Here is a 21,243-nt window from a genome sequence, read left to right on the forward strand (position 1 = left end):
GGGGCTGGTTGGGAACTTGAATGGTCTCCACGCCCTGCACTGAAGCTTCTGAGCACAAAGTGTGAGACTGGGTCCAAAAACGCTCCAAGGCCTGGTTGTTGGGCGAGTGTGCTCCCCAAGAGCCCCCTGGGACCACCCGGCCGGGCCAGCTCGCCAGCCAGGGGGGTGCAAACTCAGGGACCTCGTTCTCTGCACCCGATCTCCAGAGGTGCCTCCCCTGCCCGCGGGACTCCAGGCCCTGCCCCCCCCCCAGGGTTTCCCATATCCGGGGCAGTCGATGCAGTCCCACAGCTGTCCCCTTCTCCCCGGGGAAGGAAATAAAGAGCCCCGCCCACCCAACATCAAAACCGGTCCTGATGTGAGGGGAAAGTTGGGCCCAGGGACACCAAAAAAATAACCTGTTCTGCGGGGTGGGGGGGGGGTGGTGGTAATTGGATGGCTCTAAGTGCCATGTTTTGTGGAACAAAACCTCTAATTCTTAAAACAACTCAGGTAGGGAAGTATTTTTTTTTACATTTTTAAAAAATGTAAAACCAATTAGCATATGGTGTATTATTAGTTTCAGAGGTAGAGATCAGTGATTCATTCGTTTTCTATAACACCCAGTGCTCATCACATCCTGTGCCCTCCTCAATGTCCATCCTGGTAAAGGAGCCCAGGGGGAAACATGTGCCCTGTGCCCTCCGGAAGTGGGAGAGCGAGGAAGGCCCAGGGGGAGGCTGGTGACAAGTTGGTATTTCCTGCTGAGGCCTTATTTCTCTGGGGGTTTAACCCTGTGTGAGCCAGTTGAGGTGGCTTCCCAGTGCCAGAGAGGACTGGGGACCCATGCATGCTGATGAGTATGGTGAGAAAAGACAAAGTGCATTTACAGACGAAGGGAACTCTGGGGTCCTCTTCCCTGGACCCTTGGCCAGCCTTCAGGGCTGAATTCTTGGTAGACGGTTGATGTGGGGCCATGAGCTTCAAAATGACTCCCCGGCAAACCCTCTGCTCACAGGGTTGGTGTAAATGCTGGAAGGGAGGTACCAAGCCAGGACTCGTGGTATGTGGCTCATGGCAGGTGGCTCAGGCAAGTGAGGCCAGAGGAAAGGAGGCCCTGTCTGGGCGTGGGGACTGCAGCTCCGGCTAGAATAGGCTGCCCAGTGCAGGCTGGTGGCGCTCTCCCGTTCTGGCAAGACCTGCCCAAGGCTCCGGGGAGCAAGGGCCGCCATGAGCCTCCCGAACCCCAGGACGGCCCTGGGGCCTCAGCAGCCAGCCCACCCGAGGCAGGCATCCTCACGGCCCTGATGGACTCCTGCCCAGCGTGGCTCAGGTACACCTCACGCTGGGGGGCGCACCCCTCGTGGGGCGGTCCGTGCACTTACTACATCCTATTACATAGCCCTCTTCACTGCTGGTAGAGAGGGAGAAAACGCCATCCATCCGAGAGCCAGCCGCAGGACCATTCTTGGAGGAGAGAGCTGCCTAGGTTTGTGGGTCACCAGTTGTAGAAAGACGGCCCCCAGGGCCTGCCCACTATGGGGTTGCAGAGGGGCAGAGTTAACTGGGTGGGGGTCAGGCAGCCGGGGAGGAGAGACATGGGGGGCACTGCACATGGAGGACAGAGGACCCGGCTTTTTTTTTTTTTTTTTTTAATATCTACGTATTTATTTGAGAGAGAAAGTGTGTGTGCACAAGCTGAGGGAGCAGCAGAGAGAGAGAGAATCTTAAGCAGACTCCTCACTGAGCAAGGAGCCCGACGCAGGGCTCGATCCCAGGACCCTGAGATCATGACCTAAGCTGAAATCAAGAGTTGACGCTTAACGAACTGAGCCACCCAGGCGCCCCGAGGACTCGGACTTTTACGACAGGGACGTTCTGCTTTGCGTTAAGTCTTCACTTGTACCTCTTCCTCCAGCGTGACCTTGAGTCAAGGTGTCCATGCACTTGGCTGTGAAGGATCAGGCTCATCCAAGGGCACTCCAGGCCCAGGAGCTGAGGAGAGGAGGAGGAATCTGCACGAGCAGTTCTCAGAGCTGGTCACAAAGGGAGAGGTGTGGCCCTGGGGGTCCCTGCGGATACTGGGAAGGATGCGGGGCTCCAACTGGACAAGGGCTGTGCTGGAGCAGTTGAGGCTATTTCCTCACGTCTTAGGAGCAGGAGGGCTCAGTGGGCTGAGGGACTTGAGGGCTGCTGCCGGAGCAAATCAGGCAGCCGGCCGGTGCCCCTGAGAGTTGAGGTGTCAGCTCTGGCCGGCACAACACATCCCCTTTCCTAGAACCCCAAACTCCTCACTGGGGCTCACCAGAGGCTATGCCCCTATGGCCCTGCCTGTCTCCCAGGGCCCCCTCGCGCTCGGACCCAGCCACGCTCCTGGCCCCCCGCCCCGAGCCTCCACGGCCTGCCCTCCAGCCCCCTGGCACGCGTGTACCGCTCCCTAATCCACATCTGCACACACGTGCACGCGCGCGTGCTGTCTGGAAAGCCTGCTCCGAGTCATCTCTCACAGCGCATTATTTAAAAAATTTTTTGGTAATAATTTTAGATTTATCGAAGAGTTGCCAAGATAGTAGAGAGAGTTCTGGCACACCCTCCACCCAGCTTCCCTAGTGCGAGCATCTTACGGGACCGGGGTCAGCTCATCAAAACTCAGAAATCACCGTCGGGAGAATACTACGGACTAAACCGACTTTATTCGGAGTCCACTAGTTTTCCCACCAATGCCCTTTCACAACTCCTGGGTCCCATCCAGGGGCCACAGTGCAGTTAGCCCTCGTGCCTCCTTAGGCTCCTCCATTCTGGGATGGTTCCTCAGTCTCTCCTTGAATGTCATGACTTTGACCCCTTTGAAGAGTCCTGGCATTTTGCAGAGTGTCCTTTGATTTGAGTTGTCCAACAATGCTCATGATTCGACCAGGGTTATGGAATTTAGGAAAAATAACACAGAGCTAACGCACCCTGCTCGCCTCTCCTTGGGGGTCCATAACGTCAACACAACTCAGCACCCGTGAGGATAGCGCCCACCTGCCCCCTGTGCTTGGTCATGTCTACAAGCTTGGGCTTCTTTTGTACCAGACAACGGTCCCTTCCTTCATGTTTGCTTAATTACAATGCATTTTGCTTATCTCCTCTCTGAGAGCCTCAGAGCTGAGCAGCTGAAATAGCTCTGCCCACCATGCTTTCCTCTCCTGTTGCACCCATCAGACCTCACCATTACCATTACTTTCCTTGTGAGCCTCCCGATCACAGGACAGGTTTCCAGCTCTCATTTACTGAGTACTCGGTATGTAGCAGACACCTTATCCACCAATTTATATGAGCATCAACTCATTTAATCCCCATGACACGCCTGTAAGTAGATATTTTTACTATCCCCATTTGACAGATGAGGAAACAGGCTCAGAGAGGTTAAGCAACCCGCCCGAGGTCACACAGCTAGTGAGTGAAGTCCATGAGGGCAGGAACTGTGTCATACCCGTGTCTCCCCAGCAGCTTCACCAGGAACACGCTGGCTTTGCAAGAAGAACAGCAAAACCCCAGGCTGGTCTCGTGATAACTGCCTCGGTCAAGTACCTCCTGCCTTCCTGCCCAGAGCCTCCTAGGGGCCAGGTGTCACCTGAGTCCCCACCTGGCAGGAGGCAGAGGGAAAGGCGGTGAAGCCTCTCCCCAACCCGGAGCACCGAGCACCTGCTCCTCCCAGCTCTGCCGATGCCGGGGTGGACCGGCCCCGAGAGCGACCCAAGGAAGGTGTTCAGGAAGGGGCTCAGGACAAATCAGGGCACGCGGCATTTCCAAAGCTCCTCCTGGCTAGGTGGTTCGCTCACTTCTTGGGGAAGAGTGAGCCCAGTCAACACCGGCCTGCTCTGCGGTCAGAGCGGCAGGAGCTCCCAGTTCAGGGTGGAGACAAGACGGAGATGGTAACTCTGATCAGTGTGACTGCAGAGAGGCCACGTGGGGACACCGGAGAGGGACACCGACTGCAGGCTGGGCAGAGGGGCGAGATCACAGCTAGCAGGGGCCTCCACCCGGCGGTCCCGCGGTGCCCGGGGAAGCAGCTGGCAGCAGGCCAGGCTCCTGGGTGAAGCTGGGCGGCTCAGCCCTGAGCTGTGGCTGGCCCGTGTAGACAGGCATCTCCTACAAGGAGCTGAAATCTGTTCCTATGCTGGGTCAGGGGGCCGGCCAGCGTGGGGGGGGGGGCACAGGAACAGGACAGCCTGACGGAGGCTCAGCCTGGCGCGCCCCAGAGCGCAGGAGCGAAGAGCAGGACAGATCCAGGCTCAGGCCCCTGCAGGGCACTTACAAGTGGCCCCTGGGAGATGCTCCTCCCCTGGCCACTCCGCCAACGCCCTGAGCTGCTGGCCCAGCTGGCCCTGCTGCCCATCCGGGCCACTGCCGGCGCGGCGCTGGGTCGCTGCCGAGGCCAGGCTGGGAGCAGAGCCGGCTCCAGGCAGTGGGCCAGGCAGACGGGCTGGGTGGCCACGGGGATCCGGGGAGATCGCCCTCCCAGGCCAGCGGGCTGTTTCTGCTCTTGTCCAGGACCACACTGGCCTCCAAAGGCTTTCTCCTGGGCTCTTCCCAAGAGAGCAGCCCGGGGGCCTCCGTCCAGGGGGCTGTGTCATATGGGACAGGGCACTGAGTTGGGAATCAGTCTGGAGGTGGGTTCTAGTAGCTTCTTTGTGCACCCTCAGACGGTGATTTGGACAAGTTGCTTCTGTGCTCTGGGTCTGTTTCTCTTTCCACGAAACCAGGGGGTTGGACCGTATCCGTGGTTCTCACAGCTTGGTCCCTGCGACAGCGGTGTCGATGACATCTGGGAACTTGTTAGAAACACAAATTCTCAGACCCCCATCTGAGACCTACTGGGCCCAGCAGTGTGTGTTCTAACATTTCCCCCCTCCCCGCCCCTGGGAATTCAGATGCTGCTCAATGTGAGAACTGCTGGCCTGGATCCCCTCGTAGGTCTTTTTCCGAAGCTATTTCACTCGATCGGGTACCCGCTGTGTATGCAATGGGGATACGGTGTGTGTCAGCTCTAAGACGTCGCTTCCGTTCCCTGGATGGCTACCACCCACTTGTCCCTTAGTGCCAGTTCCAAAGCCAGCTCCCACGGGAAACTCTCCACCAGCTCTGTAGGCGGAGGTAGTCGGGGGTCCTCTGCTCCCTCTGCACCTGTGTGTACTTCATTCCCCTGTCGGTGGATCAGTTTCTCCTGCCAAGTGGGACCTGAAGGCCGGGGGTTGGTCTTCGTCCCCCAGGGGCATGCAGCACCCAGCACACCACAGGGGTCTCCTTCCCAGCACAACAGGCTGTCCTGCCTGGGCGCTCAAGGTCCCCCACCAAGCACCTACCCCCTCAGAAAGCCTCCGGGGGCGCCCATGCTGAGGCTTTCCTTTGGCAAAAGTTGCAGCCTGAGGCCCACATGACCTTTCTTCCGGAGCCTGGGGGCCTGACCCGTAGATGCAAACTGGTTCTCCCCCCTGGAAGGTTTGAAGACATAACACACAGGCTGGCCATCCTCGTGGGTCCGGTGGGGGCCACAGCAGCGCCCCCCGGCCGCCCCGGGCCCACTTACAGAGACTCACAGGTGCTCCTAGCACCTGTTGTGCAGACAGGACAAAGAAGCGCGGGCCTGGAGCCCAGGAGGTGGGCTGTGGTGTCCGCAGCGTCCGCAGTGCACAGGCGGCTTCAGTCCTCTAGCTCTCGGTCTCTTCATCGTAAAACGGGGCTGAAGCAGAGGACAGAAAAGGTGGAAGAGTTGGTACCCTGCCGAATTCCTGACCCACGTTTGGTACCTGATTAGGGTCTGTGGAGCCGAGCCTCCTTTATAACTCAAGCACATCACACAGGACATCGTTATCATTTCTCTCCTGAGCAAGGCGACTCCGTGTGGACTCACTAGGCCTCAGTTTCCCCATCTGCCTCGGTTACCCCTACAAGCCCCTCTGCTCTCCCCAGTGCCAGTGCCCCGGCAGGGGTGGGGAGGACACGGGCCCTAAGGTGTTAGGAGTGGCAGGTGCCCACTGCCAGGCTGGCGGATCCATCACCCAACAGGTGGGAGATCGGTGGGTTGGTGATTCATTAATCCATCCTCTAGTACGTCAGTGATTAGGGAAGTCGCTTAGTCCACCAGACCACAGTCAACCAGCTAGTCGGTTTGCAGCAGGTTCTGGTCCTCGTGTGGCTTCCAGTCATCGGTGAGCTCAACTCAGGGGGAAAGAGAGCAGCACGGGACCCAGGCCCCACGGGGAGCCAGCTTTCCCCCGTCCCCATGTCAGCTCTGCGGCCCTTCCCCCGGCGGGCTCTGCTTTGCAGCTCTTGGTTCCACAGCTGGGCCCTGGCCAAGGCTGAAACCTTCGAGAGCTGGTAAGGCCTGGGACTGCCAGTCAGTGACCCAGGGGAGGGGTGCTGAGGGTCAGGAGGAGGACTGAGTCTGCTTGCCGTGGGTCCTTGCCTCCCGGCTGTTGCCAGGCCCAGGCCAGAGTGCAGAGGAGTCGGCTCCAGCCTCTGTTTCTGACTTTGAAATCAGCTCCTCCCAGTTCAACATGGAAGGGAGTCCAGCCAGCCCTTCTTGGCTCTCAGAGATGGAATGGGCCTCTGGAAACATCTAGTCCAGAGAGTCCCAGATTTGGGCATTTCACTGACCACAAAATTTCAGAACAAATTTGGGGGGCTGCCAATGTTTTGTTTTCACAGGTTAGGGCACTCTGTACCCTCTGCTATCACGACCTCTTTCAAAAACACAGGACATTCTGGGGCGCCTGGGTGGCTCAGATGGTTAAGCGTCTGCCTTCGGCTCAGGTCATGATCCCAGTTTCCTGGGATCAAGCCCCACGTCGGGCTCCCTGCTCAGCGGGGGGCCTGCTTCTCCCCCTTCCTCTGCTTCTCCCCCTGCTCATATTCTCTCTCTATCTCTGTGTCTCGAATGAATAAATAAAAAAATCTTTAAAAAAAAAACAACACAGGACATTCTAACGAAAAAAATTAAGAGGATCTAATCTTTGTAATAAATGATAGTCCTTAAATTGTACTTAAATACATGAGGGAAAAAATGCAACAAAACCATGACAACGAACTTGATCATAGTTCAGGACTGATTAGAATCACAGAGCAAAGTCAGAAAACTGAGCTCAAAGATGAGAAAGAGGCCCACCCCAGGTGACCTAGTACCTTAATCCCCGGAGCTGGGACAAGAGCCTAATTCTTGGTCTAGGGTCACTCCAACATTATGACTGGGCCCTCAGTGTGGCAGGCAATCGCCATCACTGTCCCTGGCTGAGTCTGTTCCGGATCCTTCTCATCCCACCAGGGCCTGCTCCCTGGTAGATGGCTCCCACATCACCAAGAAGGCAAAGCATACGTAAACACTTTGGCCTTCTCTCCTCTCCAACCCAGAATCTTCCTGGATCTCCAGCCATTTTCTCTCCTTTCCCATGTTCTCCCACAAGGCAAGCCCTTCCTCCTGCGCAGGGCCAACTTCCCTGTTGTGTGTCCCCCATCCTCCCAAAACACACTTCCCCTGCCTCCTTCCCCCTTCCCGTCAGACCCCCACCTCTGTCTTGCATCATTCGCTTTTCTCCACTGGCCCCTTGTCTCCAGCATATAAACATGCTCAACTTTCTGTACTGTCGTTTAAAGTTCCTTCCAGGGTGCCTGGGTGGCTCAGCCGGTTAAACGGCTGCCTTTGGCTCAGGTCATGATCTCAGGGTCCTGGGATCAAGCCCCACGTCGGGCTCCCTACTCAGTGGGGAGTCTGCTTCTCCCTCTACCCCTCCCCCTGCTTGTGATCTTGCTCTCTGACAAATAAATAAAATCTTTAAAAAAAAATTCCTTCCAAAGTTCACAGAAAAAGAAATCAAGATGGCTTTTAAACACACGAAAAACTCTGAAGGAAACTCCATCAGAGAAATGCATTGTACTATCATGAGTTCTCATTTTTTCCACTTAGCTTGGTAAAGGTCAGAAAATTCAAGGCGGCCCGGCATTAGTGAAGAAATAGGGGACTGGCTTTGCAGTCCCTTGTTGGTGGGATAAATCGGCACGAGTTCATGTTTGGAGGAAAACGTGACAATCTTTCTGAATTTAAGATGCACGTACTCACGTATGAGAGGTGTCCTGGCGGTTGCATTCGTGGTGGCCCCGGGCTGGAAACAGTCCTGATGCAGAAGTCCGCAGAAGATGGGCCAATGCATCATGGCATGTTCTGCCTCGAAGACAAATGAATTCCGATTACGTGTGACTACATGCTAGACCCCAAAGAGAACTGTAAGATTCTCTCGGGACAAGTTTCAATACATGCAGAAGTCTCCTCTGGTGTTGGAAGCCATGATCGGGGTTATCCTGGGGGGGTTCGGGGGGGGCTCCTAGGATGCTGCTACTGTTCTGTTTCTTGATCCAGGTGCCAGTGACATCAAGTGTGTGCCTCGTGCAAATTCAGTGAGTGGTACCCTTACGTTTCCACGTTCTCCTGGATCCGTACTGTGCTTCACTGACGTTTACTGAAAGGAAAAAGGACAGAAAAGAAATGCAAGGGCAGTTAACCCAGCAACTCCAGTCGCAGGAGGAGATTCTGTAGGTGTCCTCGAACGTGGGCAAACAATGCTTGGACATCACGTCCTGGCAAGCTGGACACAACCTGAACAGCCCGCTGATTTAACCAGGAGGAAAGTAAGCTCTGACACATTTGTATAATGGACCATTAGTTAGCCCTTACGAAGCACGAGACTGATCTCTGTGAACGGAGAGGTAACACCCTCTAAGACACGTGGCGAGATCAGCAAGCGAGGTGCAGAAGGTGCACAGGACACTGTCCGCTGGGGAAGAGCACGTGTGCACAGAGACTCGGTCTGCAAAGTCACACGGGAAGGTGGTGGTGGTCTGCTCAGTGGCGGTTGTCCATGTCCACATCCAGTCTGTCCACACTCTGAGGGTCTCAGTGATGTCTCTGAGTGAATGACTTGTAACGGTCTGTAGTTTACAAACATGTCACTATTCCTCTGACTCCACGCGGGACCAGCATCCAGGGTGTGGCGTGCATGTGGGAGAAGAAAGGCTTCATGGAGAAGCAGGATCTGGGTAGGGGTGAGGGAGAAATAAGGACGGACCAGCAGGAGCAAAGGCCTGTCAGTCTGTCCATCCGTAACACGGGCTAGGCAAGGGAAGGACGGGGCCTTATACTTGAAGAGCCCTGAGCCAGCCTGCTGTCCAAGTTTCCAGGGGTTCCTGCTGCCCAGGGAGCAGGCACAGAGCCTGATGTGGGAGAAGCTCACACACCACACTCACGGCCAGCAGCTGTCATCTCGTATGCGACAGAGACATGGCCAGCCACGTGACTTAGCCACACTGCCCCGGCTGGGATTTGGATCCAAGTCCGACTCCCAAACCCTGCACTTAGCATTCTGCTGAGCTGTCCTGCTGTATGGCGGTCAGGGAGGGCTTCACTGAGGAGTCACGCAGTCCTACGGAGCCAAAGTGGAGAAGGGTTGCCGTGTTCCATGTAGAAGGTACACCGTGTGCAAAGCAGGAGAGAATGACGTGACCTGACATTGTTGGGGGGGGGCGCGGTTGCACGCACAGAGCTCTGTATTAGTGCAGTGGAGGGGGGACAGCAAGAGAATAAGGGATTGGGGGAACTGGTCGGCATGATGCAGGAAGCTCGGGCCCAGGCTGGTTATGCAGAGTCATGGACTCTTGCCTAAGGAGCGAGGTTCAGTCCTCTAGCTACTTGGCTTCCAGCTGAGAGTTTGCATACTTGGTACCGTCTCTCCTTCCAGAAGATCATTCTAGCAGTGAGATGAAGGGCGGATGGTAAGCAATGAGGCCGGAGGCAGGGAGACCTGCTGGGAGGCAGTGGAAACAACTCAGGTGACAGAGGACGGTGGCCTGGGCCGGGCACGAGTGGGTGATGAGAAGAAGCTAGCAATCTGAGAGAGAGTCAGGAAGAAGAAGGGCATGAAGTAATTGGCAAAAGGAACCAAGTGCAGGAAAGGGAAGGGTCCAAGTCGACTCTGCTCTCTGGGTGAAGTATCAGGGTATCTGGCGATGCCCTTCCCAGAGACGAGAAATCCAGATTTGGGTAGACTGTGAGTTCAGTCTCAAGGACAGAGAATTAGAGGTGTCTGCAGGATGTCCAAGTTGGGGGGAGCGAGGGGTAGAAGGTGTTTGCCTTTATTCACTCCTTCAACCAATGGGTACAGTGTGCCTGCGGTGAGCCCGGCACCGGGGGTTCGCAGGGACGCACACAAGCTCCCCAACCCAGGGAGGGGAGGCAATGAACAAAGAACCGAAGAAACAGAAAAGTGACAGGCCCTGAAATGTCCCGGAGTGGGCCTGAAGAAGAAATGGAGAGTAGTGGGTCAGCTTACCTCCCCCTACCCAACCGGAGCAGAACTGTGAGGAGGCTCAGCGGCCAGACCCCTGGGCCTCCCCTGGGGCCTTACCAGGAGGCCCTGCATGCTCTTGTGGCCTGTCCCTTGGGCCCAGGGCTTCTCTAGCTCAGAGCACAGCCCCCACACTGCAGGCACGGATCCTCTACTTTCTCCTGCAGTTCGCTTTTAGGGCCAAGGACTCCTCCCGGTGGCCTCTGCACTTCGGCTGCACCCAGCCGTATCACAGCTCGGCAGCTGGGGGCCGTGTGGGCGCATGAAGGGCTGCCCCACGCTGAGCTGCAGGCTGTAGGGGCACACGTAAACACAGCCTGGCCCCTGATCGGCAAGAACTTAGAGCTGCAGAAGGGGGTAAACCACACCCAAGTACAAGGGGAAAGAAAGATGCCAGTGCGTATCTCTCTCATTCAAGCCAGAGGAGTCCTAGAGGGGGTGACGCTTACACGGGGTTGGGAAGAATGGAGGGTGTCAGCAGGCACGTTTCAGATCTTGGTTCACCCTACGCCCACTTAAAAGAGTGGAAACTGGGGCCCAGAGGTGCCTGGGAAGGGGCGTCAAAGGCGGACCCACGTCTAGAAGCTTGGGTTCTGGGTGCCTGCAGAAAGGAGCCACGGATGCAGAAATGTCACCTGGAGCCAGCCAGCTTTCAAAACTCCTCCCCATCAGGGAGGCAGTCCTAGGAGCCAACCGGAGACAAATTAAAAACAAAAACAAAAACAGGCAAGCAAAACCTGGTGGGTTCCCTCTACGGGACGAATTCTCTCCATGGGGGCCTGCACTTGGGCAGGGCGCGGGCGGGACCCCTTTAAGTACGACCCCCCTCCCCAGCCAGTCCTGCCCAGGGACTTCCCCGGCCCCATCTGCACCGCCCTTCCCTCTGGCAGCAGCCGCCGCTGCCGCCGGGACCTTTCCCCTACTTTCCAGGGCCCCCAGGCCCCGCCCCTCACTCAGACCAAAACACGTGCCGCATCCCGCCCTGCCAGATCACGCCGCGGCCAGGCTCCGATCACGCGGCTCCCCGCGGCGCCCATTGGCCGGCGGCGCAAAGACCGGGCGCGGATTGGCTGCCGGGCGTCCGGCCCCGCCCCGGCGGGGCGCGGTGTATTTTGGTTTGCCTTCGCGCCACGCCCCCCCGGCCGCTCCCTCCGCGGCCGCCCCGCCCCTCCCGCACCGCGAGGGCCGCGCCGGGGCAGAGCGGCGCGGGCGGGCGGAGGCTCCCGCCGGCTGCAGGGACTCCGGGTCGCCGCCTCCCGCGGCGCACGTGCGGGTGCAGCCGTGCGCCGAGCTCCGGCCCCGCAGCTGCTTTGTTGCCTCCGGGCCGCCGGCACCATGCACACTCCGGGCTCCGTGGGCCCGGGCGACGCGCGTGCGGTGAGTGGACGCCCATCTGAGCGAGGGGCGAGGCGGGGACGTGCCGCCTGTGCGGGGCCTGGGCGCGGAGGAGGGCGGAAAGGCACGGGGCTTTGCCGCGGCCGCACGGTTAGGGGCGCAAGGGGACCCCGGAACTGGGAGGGCCAGGGGACGCGCCCGGCCTCCCGGGGGCGTGTGCCCCGCGCCGCCCTACGCGTAGCTTTGTCTGGCGTTTCCGCAGCGGCCGCCGGCTCCCGGCGCGGGGCTATTTCCAGCCATGACGTCACCAGGCCGTGTGAGGAGGAGGCCGTTGGGCGGGGCGCGGCTGGCGGGAACGCGACATGCGGGCGGCGGGGGTGCGGCAAGCGGGCGGTGGAAAGGGAGGGGGGCGGGGCAAAAGCTGGCGGGAAGGTGGCACGCGGGGGGGCGGGGTAGGGGGTGGGGCAAAAGCTGGCGGGAAGGCCCTGCGGGGAGGGGGCGGGACAAAGCTGGCGGGAAGGCCGCGCGCGGTGGGTGGAGGCAGGGGGTGGGGCAGAGCTGGGAGGAAGGCCTTATGTAGGGGGCGGGGCAAAGCTGGAAAGGTGGTGTGGTGGGGCGGGGCAAAGGGGGTGGGGCGGGGCACAGTTGGCGGGAAGGCGCACGCGGGGGTGGGCGTGGGGGGCGAGGTAGGGCGCTGTTCTTAGCCATGGCCCCTTGGTGTCGGGGCCTGAGGGCCACGGGGAGTTGGTTGGCTGGCTAGACCTAGGACTTTGGTCGTCGAGACTGGAGGACCCCGAGGGCCTGAGAGAGAGGTGTGGGAGCCCTGCGCGCCTCCGGACCTCCCGCCCATGGCGGCAGAGCGAGCAGGGGGCAGCCCCACGCCTGTGACCTCAGGGTTCCGGGGCCCGGGCTGCGGGCGAAGCTGGGCCAGAGTGGCGCTTGCAAAGGCAGCCGCCTTACCAGCGTGCCCTGCGGGGGGGACCTGACGCGACAGAGGGTTTGACGCTCGCTAGGGCAAGCCAAGTGGAAACATGTATCTTTATAGATGTAAAGGGTCTTTGGGAAGGGCTGAGTTGATTCCAGTCACTTCTCTTCCCACCCCCCCCCCCCCCCCGAAAAAGACCGGTGTGACACACAGGAAGGACATCTGTCTCTTGGGCTGGCTAGATTTTTTTAAATTCTTCTTCTTACCTCCTGACTGCGGCAGTAGGGAGTGACTGAGTGTTCCAGAGTCTAAGAACAAGGCTCAGCCAGCGTGGGCTCCCCCTTCCTGGCACCCGTGGAGTTGAGCCACTGGAAAGTTCTGCCCATGGTGATGCCCTGACTTGAGAAGGCTGTGCTGAGTGCTTCAGAGAGTTGCCAGAAATGCATCTGTAGGGACACTCTTCTGCTGGCTTTGCCAACTCTGAAGAGCCATGTGTCCTCTCAGCCAACTGAAGGCTTAGAGTCGGTGTCCGTTTCTCCTCCTGGCTGGCCAGTGTCACACTGGCCACTTTGGCTCACACCTGCGGGATTAAAGTCTTACTGATCATTACCGAAGGAAACACGAACTTAACTTTTCTTAAGAATCAGTGTTTTCCGTGGAAACTGCTGGCCAGCCAAGTCCAGTCATCTTCATTCTTCAGAACATTGGCTTAAAAGTGAAATTGTCGTCAGTGTTCTGTTGACATATTTTCCTAGAATACAGAGCGCGTTGTGTGTCGAGTATGGTGTGTTACATGCGTGGTGCAGGCGCCTGGTGTGCGTACCCACGTGCCCATCAGGGTTGCCCTCTCTTTGTCCCCTGGACTGAGAAGCCATTGTGTTGTGTCGCCTTTAGGTTGACATCATGGACATCTGTGAGTCGATCCTGGAGAGGAAGAGGCATGATAGCGAAAGGTCTACCTGCAGCATCTTAGAGCAGAATGACATCGAAGCAGTTGAGGCTCTTGTTTGCATGAGCTCCTGGGGTCAAAGATCCCAGAAAGGTGACCTATTAAAGATAAGACCCCTCACACCTGTCTCTGACCCTGGGGATGTCACCAGCACTGTGCACGTGGACGCAGCCGCATCTGAGCTACCAAAGGACTTCGACTCTTTATCGACTCTGGTAAGAAGTGGGGAGAAGAGCATTTTTTGTAATGACTAGAGTATGTTAAATAAATGTGCTGAAGAACTTGTGGGTAGATTCATTGGGATGCTGGTAGGCCAAGTGCATAACCTCCTCTTGGGTGGGTCCTAAGGGTGAAAACTTCTCTTACTTCTCGAAAATAGGCTCTTTCCATTAATAGATTATAGCTTGCAGCCACAGGGTTAAAATGTTCATAGGAGGAAACCTACAGATTGATGCGAGAAAGTAAAATGTACTCGCTTCCGTGGGGAATTGCAGGGTGGGGGCTTAGCTTCCCCCAGAGGACCCAGTCTGGAATCAGGGTGCCTGGGTGGCAGCTAGAAGCAGCCTGTCTTTGGCACCAGCCTTCGTTAGCGAGGTTGAAATACTGGCCCCGACCTCCCTGGAGCAACCCGTTTCTTACTTGTGTGAGCTGAGTGCAGCCAAGCACGGTTTTTGTTTTTGTTTTCTTAACTTGCTAGGGCTACAGAAGTGCTGGGAGAGATTACTTCTCAGCTTGGAGAGACTGAGAATGGGCTAACAGATGTGCAAAGTAGAATCTGATGATCTTGGGTTGGAAGCTTGCCCTGGAAGGAGAGTGTGGAAAGCAGACTTGGGAAGAGGGAAGAGAAGGAACTCGTGGGCAGTGGAGAGAATTGTACAAATAATGGGCCAGAAGCACCTCACGGAGCTCCTTGGCATTGAGCTCCCCCACGGGGGGCTGACAGTAAGTGGGAGCTGTTGGGTGCTACGGAGAGGCGTGCTTCAGTCAGGGCCACTGGGTGGAGCGCAGCCTCTGGGAGAGCATCCGGCAGGTGTGCACCTGGCAGCCGTAGGCACCGGCTAAGTGTGTGTTAAATGATTAGCACTGGGATTAAAAAAAAAAAAAAATTTGAGAATCAAAAACTATTGTGAAAAGCTCTTATTTTGAATGTAAATTTGCTTTCTCATTTGTGGTCCTAATGCTTAAAGTGCTCGTTTCGGTAGCTGTGCAAGCCCACAGGTGGCACTGACGTTCTTAAAACTAAGCAAATGGGTTGGTTTGGGAGAGCTCAGGAAATGGGGAGAAGCCTGCAAAGTAAAATACTTCATGTAGTATTGAAATTCACTGGGTGCTGTTGTGAGCAGGCTTAGACGAGTCTTTCCTAGATACTTTTTAAAAGGCATTTGGGGCATGGTGATCAAAGTAAGTCCCTTTTAAAATTTAACCACAACAACCTTTTCACACAGGAATTTTTTTTTTTTTTTTAAGTGCATGACTCCTCCTCAGAGCCCTGATCTTGTGGAGCCATCGACAGGGACACTTGTTCCTTCTCAAGTAACTGATTCCAAAGCATGCATGGTCACGGCCATCCACCCAGTCTCCACTGGGGCCGCCAAAGTGCTGAGCAGGAAGGCGGAGAGGGGCCTTCCTGGTTTGAAGCCAGAGCCACTGGAGCCAGCCCCCAGCCCCCCCTGCAGGCCCATGGTGACAAGTGTCATCCGCCACACTGGGGGGAATCCTGCTCCTGGCCACATTCCTACTGCCCAGATTCAAGAATGCCAACTTCCCGTTAACAGAGGAGAAGCACAGATTTTGGGACATACTGAAGCTTTGCTGGACACACAACTCACAGATAATCTACTGACCACTAACTCAGTGTCGTGTCAGCCTCGCTTGCACAAGTCTGGTGGCCTGATCCCCATTGACAAAGGCCAGCAGGCAGGGTGGCCTGTTGCAATTCAAACCTGCTTACCAAAGAATTATGAAAGTGACTTGCCAAGGAAAGCCACCCCTCTGATTTCTGTCCCTGTCCCCAGTTCTCCTGTCTTTTGCCAAATGATCCCTGTGACTGGACAGAGTGGCATGTTACCAGCTTTTTTGAAGCCTCCTCCCCAAGTGTCTGCAGGGACTGTCAAACCCATCCTGCCCCATGCTGCTCCCGTGCCCCAGCCTGTGTTCGTGGGACCGCCTGTGCCTCAGGGAGCTGTGATGCTGGTCCTGCCCCAGGCGACCCTCCCCCAGCCTGCCACCTCTTCATCCAGTGTCGTGGCTGTGGGCAACACCAAGTTCTTGCCCCTTGCGCCTGCCCCAGTCTTCATTGCCTCCGGTCAAAACTGTGCCCCTCAGGTAGACTTTTCCCGAAGGAGAAATTATGTTTGCAACTTCCCAGGCTGCCGGAAAACCTACTTCAAAAGTTCCCACCTCAAGGCTCACCTTCGCACCCACACAGGTGAGTACTAAGGCAGGTAGGCCATTAGAACTCCAGAGCCTGTGTTGAAGAAACACACGCTGAGCCTTCCTGGAGTGGGAGGGAAACATGAGAAGCACTGGAAAAGGTGGAAAGTTGGCTGTTTTTCTTTGGTTCTGAAAAGCCTTCATAGTCTTGTAGGGATTGGGATTAACATTAGTACAACCATCATTGGTTTTTCTAGAACATGCCATCTGCTCATCCCAGTAGATAAAATGTAGTATAGTTCTAGGATTGTGGTCCCTTTGATAGATTTTTAGGGTGATGCTCATGTTGCCCTTTTTTCTTTACATTGCAGTAGACTCCTCGGTCTTTGCGTTTTAGAAAATGTGCATTTCACATTCAATAAACATCAATGTAACTTACTTTGGTTCACTATGGGGAGAGGTCTGTAAAGTGTGGAAAAGTTTGAATTCGAAAATACGTGAACTTTAAGGGGATGTAGTTTTCTTAGGTTGGGAATATATAGTTTTGAATTCAGAAGGAGAAGTCATACAAGAAACTATAATGACTTAGTGATACCTTTTTTATCTCATCAGCCTGGTCCAAGAGAATTTTTGGCAATGTTAGAACTTTCTCTGTCCAGTTAAGGTAGCCACTAGCTGTTTGCTTAAAATGTGGACAGTGTGACTAAGGGAGTAAATTTTTCATTCTCATTGAGTTTACCGTTACATAGCTACATGGGGCTGGTGGCTACCATGTTTAACGGAGGTCTGGTAGAGCTGCTGCTTTAGTAGATTCGGTTAGAATATTTCAGATGTTCTGTGGCACTCTTGTTCTTTGAGGTAGTGTTCTGCTGTTTTGTTTTTAAGGCTCCTATGGTTAAATAGTGTGTTAAACTCACCTTTGAGAGGTTCACACACATACGTGAGTGTAAGCACAGTAACAGGTTGCACGGAGTCTGCAGTGAGGATGTGTTGCATAAACTCTTGATCATGGAACCCCCTTCCACCAAGATGTCTGCTAACGGCCTGTAGGACAGCAGTGAGTTGTGGAATACAATGTAGGAAGGGCTAAACTGGAAGGAGTTACTATTGTATTGTCTTCCAAAATGCATTTCAGATTGGTGGTTATAGCTCATTATAGGTCTAATCATGGTGGCTCCCACTCAACGAATGGAATAGAGTCTAACAGATAGTCACAGATGTATCGAAGCAAGTGGGTGCCTCCAAGGGGTTCTACTTTTTTTTTTTTTTTTAAAGAGTTTATGTATTTATTTTGTGGGGGGGAGTGCCTGCATGGGCTCAAGAGCACGCACACAAGTTGGGGGGAGAGGCAGAGGGAGAAGTAGACTCCCCACTGAGCAGGGAGCCCGAGCCAAAGGCAGATGCTTAACCAACTGAGCCACCCAGGTGCCCCTAAGGGGCTCTACTTTTGAGGGAAGGAATTATTCCTTTCAAGAATCTTCCCCCTACCCAAAGCTATAACAATGAGAGATTATTTTTATTTAAAAATATCTTTTGAGGAGCACCCGGGTGGTGCAGTCTGTTGGGTATCGAGCTCTTGGTTTCGGCTTGGGTCATGATCTTGGGGTTGTGGGATCGAGCCCCGTGCCAGGCTCCACACTCAGAGTCTGCTTGAGACTATGTCTGTCCCTCCCCACTTCACGCTTGCGCACGCTCTCTCTCTTTCTCAAATGGGTAAATCTTAAAAAAAAATCTTTTGAAATGTGAGATTAGTCTGACATCTTTGGGCCCTGACATATATCTTAGGTGTGGCAACAAAAAATGGAGGATTTCCTGACTTTTGAATAACTCAACACCAGAATAACAGGATACTACTTTCTTAGATTTTGATGAACAAAATTTCAAAACGACATGAATTAACCAGCTTGGGTAAGGTGCTGAGTGTTTACGTTTTCTTTGATGTGTGTTTTTCTCCCCTCTTAGGAGAGAAGCCTTTTAACTGTAACTGGGATGGCTGTGATAAAAAATTTGCTCGTTCCGATGAACTCTCTCGCCACCGCAGAACTCACACTGGGGAGAAGAAGTTTGTGTGCCCCGTGTGTGATCGGCGTTTCATGCGCAGTGACCACCTGACAAAGCATGCCCGGCGCCACATGACTACCAAGAAGATCCCTGGCTGGCAGGCAGAGGTTGGCAAACTGAACAGAATCGCCTCAGCAGAGAGACCCGGGAGCCCACTTGTGAGCATGCCGGCCTCTGCATGAGAGGTCAGCCAGGGCCTTGCCCATGGGAATTAAAAAGCATTTTTCAGGAATGGAACTGATGGTTTTCTCTCCCAAAAAAAAAAAAAATTGTTTTAGGGAGTAGGAGAAAGTAGGGAGCTGGTTCTGATGAAAGTATGTTAACTTTTCCTTTTTGGTTGGGACCCTGTTCAAAATCTTGTAGTTTCAGAAGTTTTTTTGAGGAAATGGAAGAAAATTTGATCATCTGAATCACCAGCATCCAAACCGACATTTCGGCAATAAAGTTTACAAAATTGGGATTTTTACAACCTTTCTATTCATGTTTTGTAGAACTGAGACAGGGTACTAATTTTTATACTGTTTTTTATTAAAGTATTTATATTGTTGGTGTTCAAATCACCAATTTCTAGATAGGTGATTTTACAGCCTTCTTTTCAGTGTTCAACAATGGTTTTCATAATAACTCTACATTTAGTAAATTTGGCACATTATTCAGCCACAAAAAAAAACAAAAAAACAAAACTGCAAGTCTGTCATCAGGCCTTTTAGATCTAAGAATTTTTTAGAACCAGGACTAGTTGAATAGAGGCTTCTTAAATGGGGCGGGGGGGGTGGGGAGAGAAGAACTTGCATTTAGCTTTTTCATAGCATTTTCAAGAGAAATTCCAGGCAACAATTCCTTTAAGGCTGTAGCCCAAGGAATTAAAATTTTGGTTAAGTAGAACTAGTCATTTACCTGTGTCCATGGTGTGACTTGTAAAGAATGTACCCCAGAGGATATTTAAAATACCTGGTAGATACCCAGTGAACAGTGAGCTGTAGGATCTGAGTGTCTGTGTCTTTGGGGGCCATTGCTCTGCTGAGAGCAACCTAACTCAGTTTCCTGTTTGTACCTCAAACACCAAAAAAAGATAACGTAAGCACTCAAACCCAGCCACTTTGTTAATTGTCTGTTGACTTCTTTTGCTGTGGCCTTATAGTATTTTGTGAGTAGAAGAACTTCTTAGAGAAGAAGAAAAAGTCCTTATTGGTTGGAGGAACTTTCCACCAAAGTACAGTTTATCTGAGGTGAAGTGTACATGCAAACAGCCCAGCTCCAATATTCTGATTCCCCTAATTATTAAATATTAAGAACTACAGGAAATGCAAGTTAGACTTAAGGCAGTAATACTACTGTGCTTTCCTTTCATTCATTTTACTTGAAGGGAGTTGATCGAACTGAATTACTTGGAATGGGGTGTTTTGCAGTGTGCTTAGAAAATAGACCCATGGCACCACTTTGAATCCGTGTGATCTCAGGTCCTAATTCTCCAGAGACAGCGGCGCTGGGGTCCGGGAAGCCACTGAGCTTGCTTGTGCTGGGTGGCGTCGGGAATCCAGGCGACACGATGCATGCAAGGAACATAGGAATGTTGCACTGCTTTGTGAGCCTGGGGATGGGTTTTTTTTTGTGTATGTGTGCCATGTGTATTTAGATTTTTGTCTTTGTCTCTTTGTTACTGGCATTTACTTTTATTAAAATGATGGTATGGTGAAATACTGAATAAATATGATTAGGTTTTGTGTTTGGGTCCTCTAGTCTGATAATCGTCACCTGGTCAGTCACTGGATGTTACTTGATACCCAATAAGTTGCCCTTTGGTATCAACTGCTCAGTGACCTACACGTCCGAGTGCTGGCTGTATGTTTAGGTGGCGTTCATATTTTTGGACCCTTCATAGTTGAGTATTCCTGCAGCTCATGGGACAATACCGTTGCAAGAGAACCGTAATTAAATGTATATAGCTCATGCTTCCCCACCACCCAGTCTCTTCTCCCGCTTCCATCTTAAATCAACATAAACATTTCTGACTATGTATATGCCGTTAAGTGGCATTAAATTTGGATATTTTTCTTAATTAATGCAAAATAATGGAAGTCCGACTCATGTTCTGGTGGATGATACAAGGTCTTTGAGTATTGGATTACTTGTCACATTAAAGTTCATTCTCTGAGCAGTGTCGCTTCTAAAGAATAGATGGGTTAAAATGCTTTTGATTTATACTTCCATTTCCTGATTAGATTTAGAAATACCTTCTGTAAACGACATTTTTTCTGCCCCCCTCTGTTTGTTGACTGAAAGACTGTCAGTTGGGAGAGTGTCCATCTGAAAAACACTCTCCTGAGAACCAGAAACCCTGGGGTTCTCAGCGTGGAGGCCCCCGGCCGGCGGCTCTGGGCGTCGGGAGCGGAGCGCGCCGCGGCCTCCCCCGGTGCACTTTATTGCTGAGCAATTTTGCTTGATCTTTTTTTGACTTTGAGCCTTTTTAAGTAGTTTCAGTAATAAAATTTAAAATGTTTTGGAATTATGTTTTATGTAACAGACTTGGACTTATTATTTAAATGAATATGTGTGATGTAACTTTTTTCTTTGAATCCTATAAAACTTTTTTGATTTGCAAACTGGACTTGCGTCCTGTGTCACGTAGCTGCGTCAGAACGTACCCATATCTTCTCAGCAGAGTCTACAAAATTTATTGTATCTTGGCCCTACCTAACCCTCCTCTCTGTTTTCTGGGCTTCTGTTCAGCTCCCAGGTGCCCTTTAGATTCCTTGGAGGATCCTTTATGAAAGAAACGTGTGCAGAGGCCGCGTCTGTGTGGGCCCTCTGACGCCGCTCTGGTTCCGACGGTGGGACCGCGGGCTGGGGGACCTGTGACGGGAGGCCGCGTGAGAGGGAGTCTCCTCCCTCCCTCCTTCCCCCTCCAGCCCAGGCTGTACAAGTGTGTCGCCGAGCCGTGGTCTTCACTCCTGCTCTTGGGGTATGTTCTCTCCTGAACCTTCGGCGGGGGCTCTGCACCCACACCTCACTGAAGGAGCTGAGATCTGCGTGAGTTCACGCCTCCGTCGTCATGCTTGTGTGTCAGCAGCCTTGGACAGAGCTGGTCACCCCCCACAGGCCACACTGGTCCTGCACTGTCTGCTCTTTGCTGGGGCCCCTCCTCTCCGACCCTTTTTCTACTCCCCTCACAACCACGGGGATCGTTTCCAGTCTCGGGCCTTAGACAGAAATAACCTCCGTACTGTGGAGACTCCGTGTGTGTA

The 21,243-nt window shown here is 53.7% G+C and overlaps 1 protein-coding gene across 1 annotated transcript; it reads left to right on the forward strand.

Annotated features, from left to right (window-relative positions):
* Positions 1-11,575: 11,575 nt before the first annotated feature.
* On the forward strand, positions 11,576-20,579 carry KLF11 (Kruppel like factor 11). The gene is made up of 4 exons (XM_032430176.1): positions 11,576-11,732; positions 13,510-13,779; positions 15,032-15,992; positions 17,900-20,579. Exons 1-4 carry the CDS (start codon positions 11,691-11,693, stop codon positions 18,178-18,180), a joined length of 1,554 nt encoding a protein of 517 aa, XP_032286067.1. The 5' UTR covers positions 11,576-11,690; the 3' UTR covers positions 18,181-20,579.
* The last annotated feature ends 664 nt before the right edge of the window (positions 20,580-21,243 follow it).

Source organism: Phoca vitulina, unplaced genomic scaffold (assembly GCF_004348235.1).
Source record: "Phoca vitulina isolate PV1807 unplaced genomic scaffold, GSC_HSeal_1.0 scaffold42, whole genome shotgun sequence".
Taxonomy (NCBI): Eukaryota; Metazoa; Chordata; class Mammalia; order Carnivora; family Phocidae; genus Phoca; species Phoca vitulina.

Coding starts and splice junctions, on each gene's coding strand:
- KLF11 (XM_032430176.1), top strand. CDS start 11,691: ATGCACACTCCGGGCTCCGTGGGCCCGGGCGACGCGCGTGCG. Junction 11,733..13,509: donor GCCCGGGCGACGCGCGTGCG/GTGAGTGGACGC, acceptor TGTCGCCTTTAG/GTTGACATCATGGACATCTG. Junction 13,780..15,031: donor TCGACTCTTTATCGACTCTG/GTAAGAAGTGGG, acceptor TTTTTTTTTAAG/TGCATGACTCCTCCTCAGAG.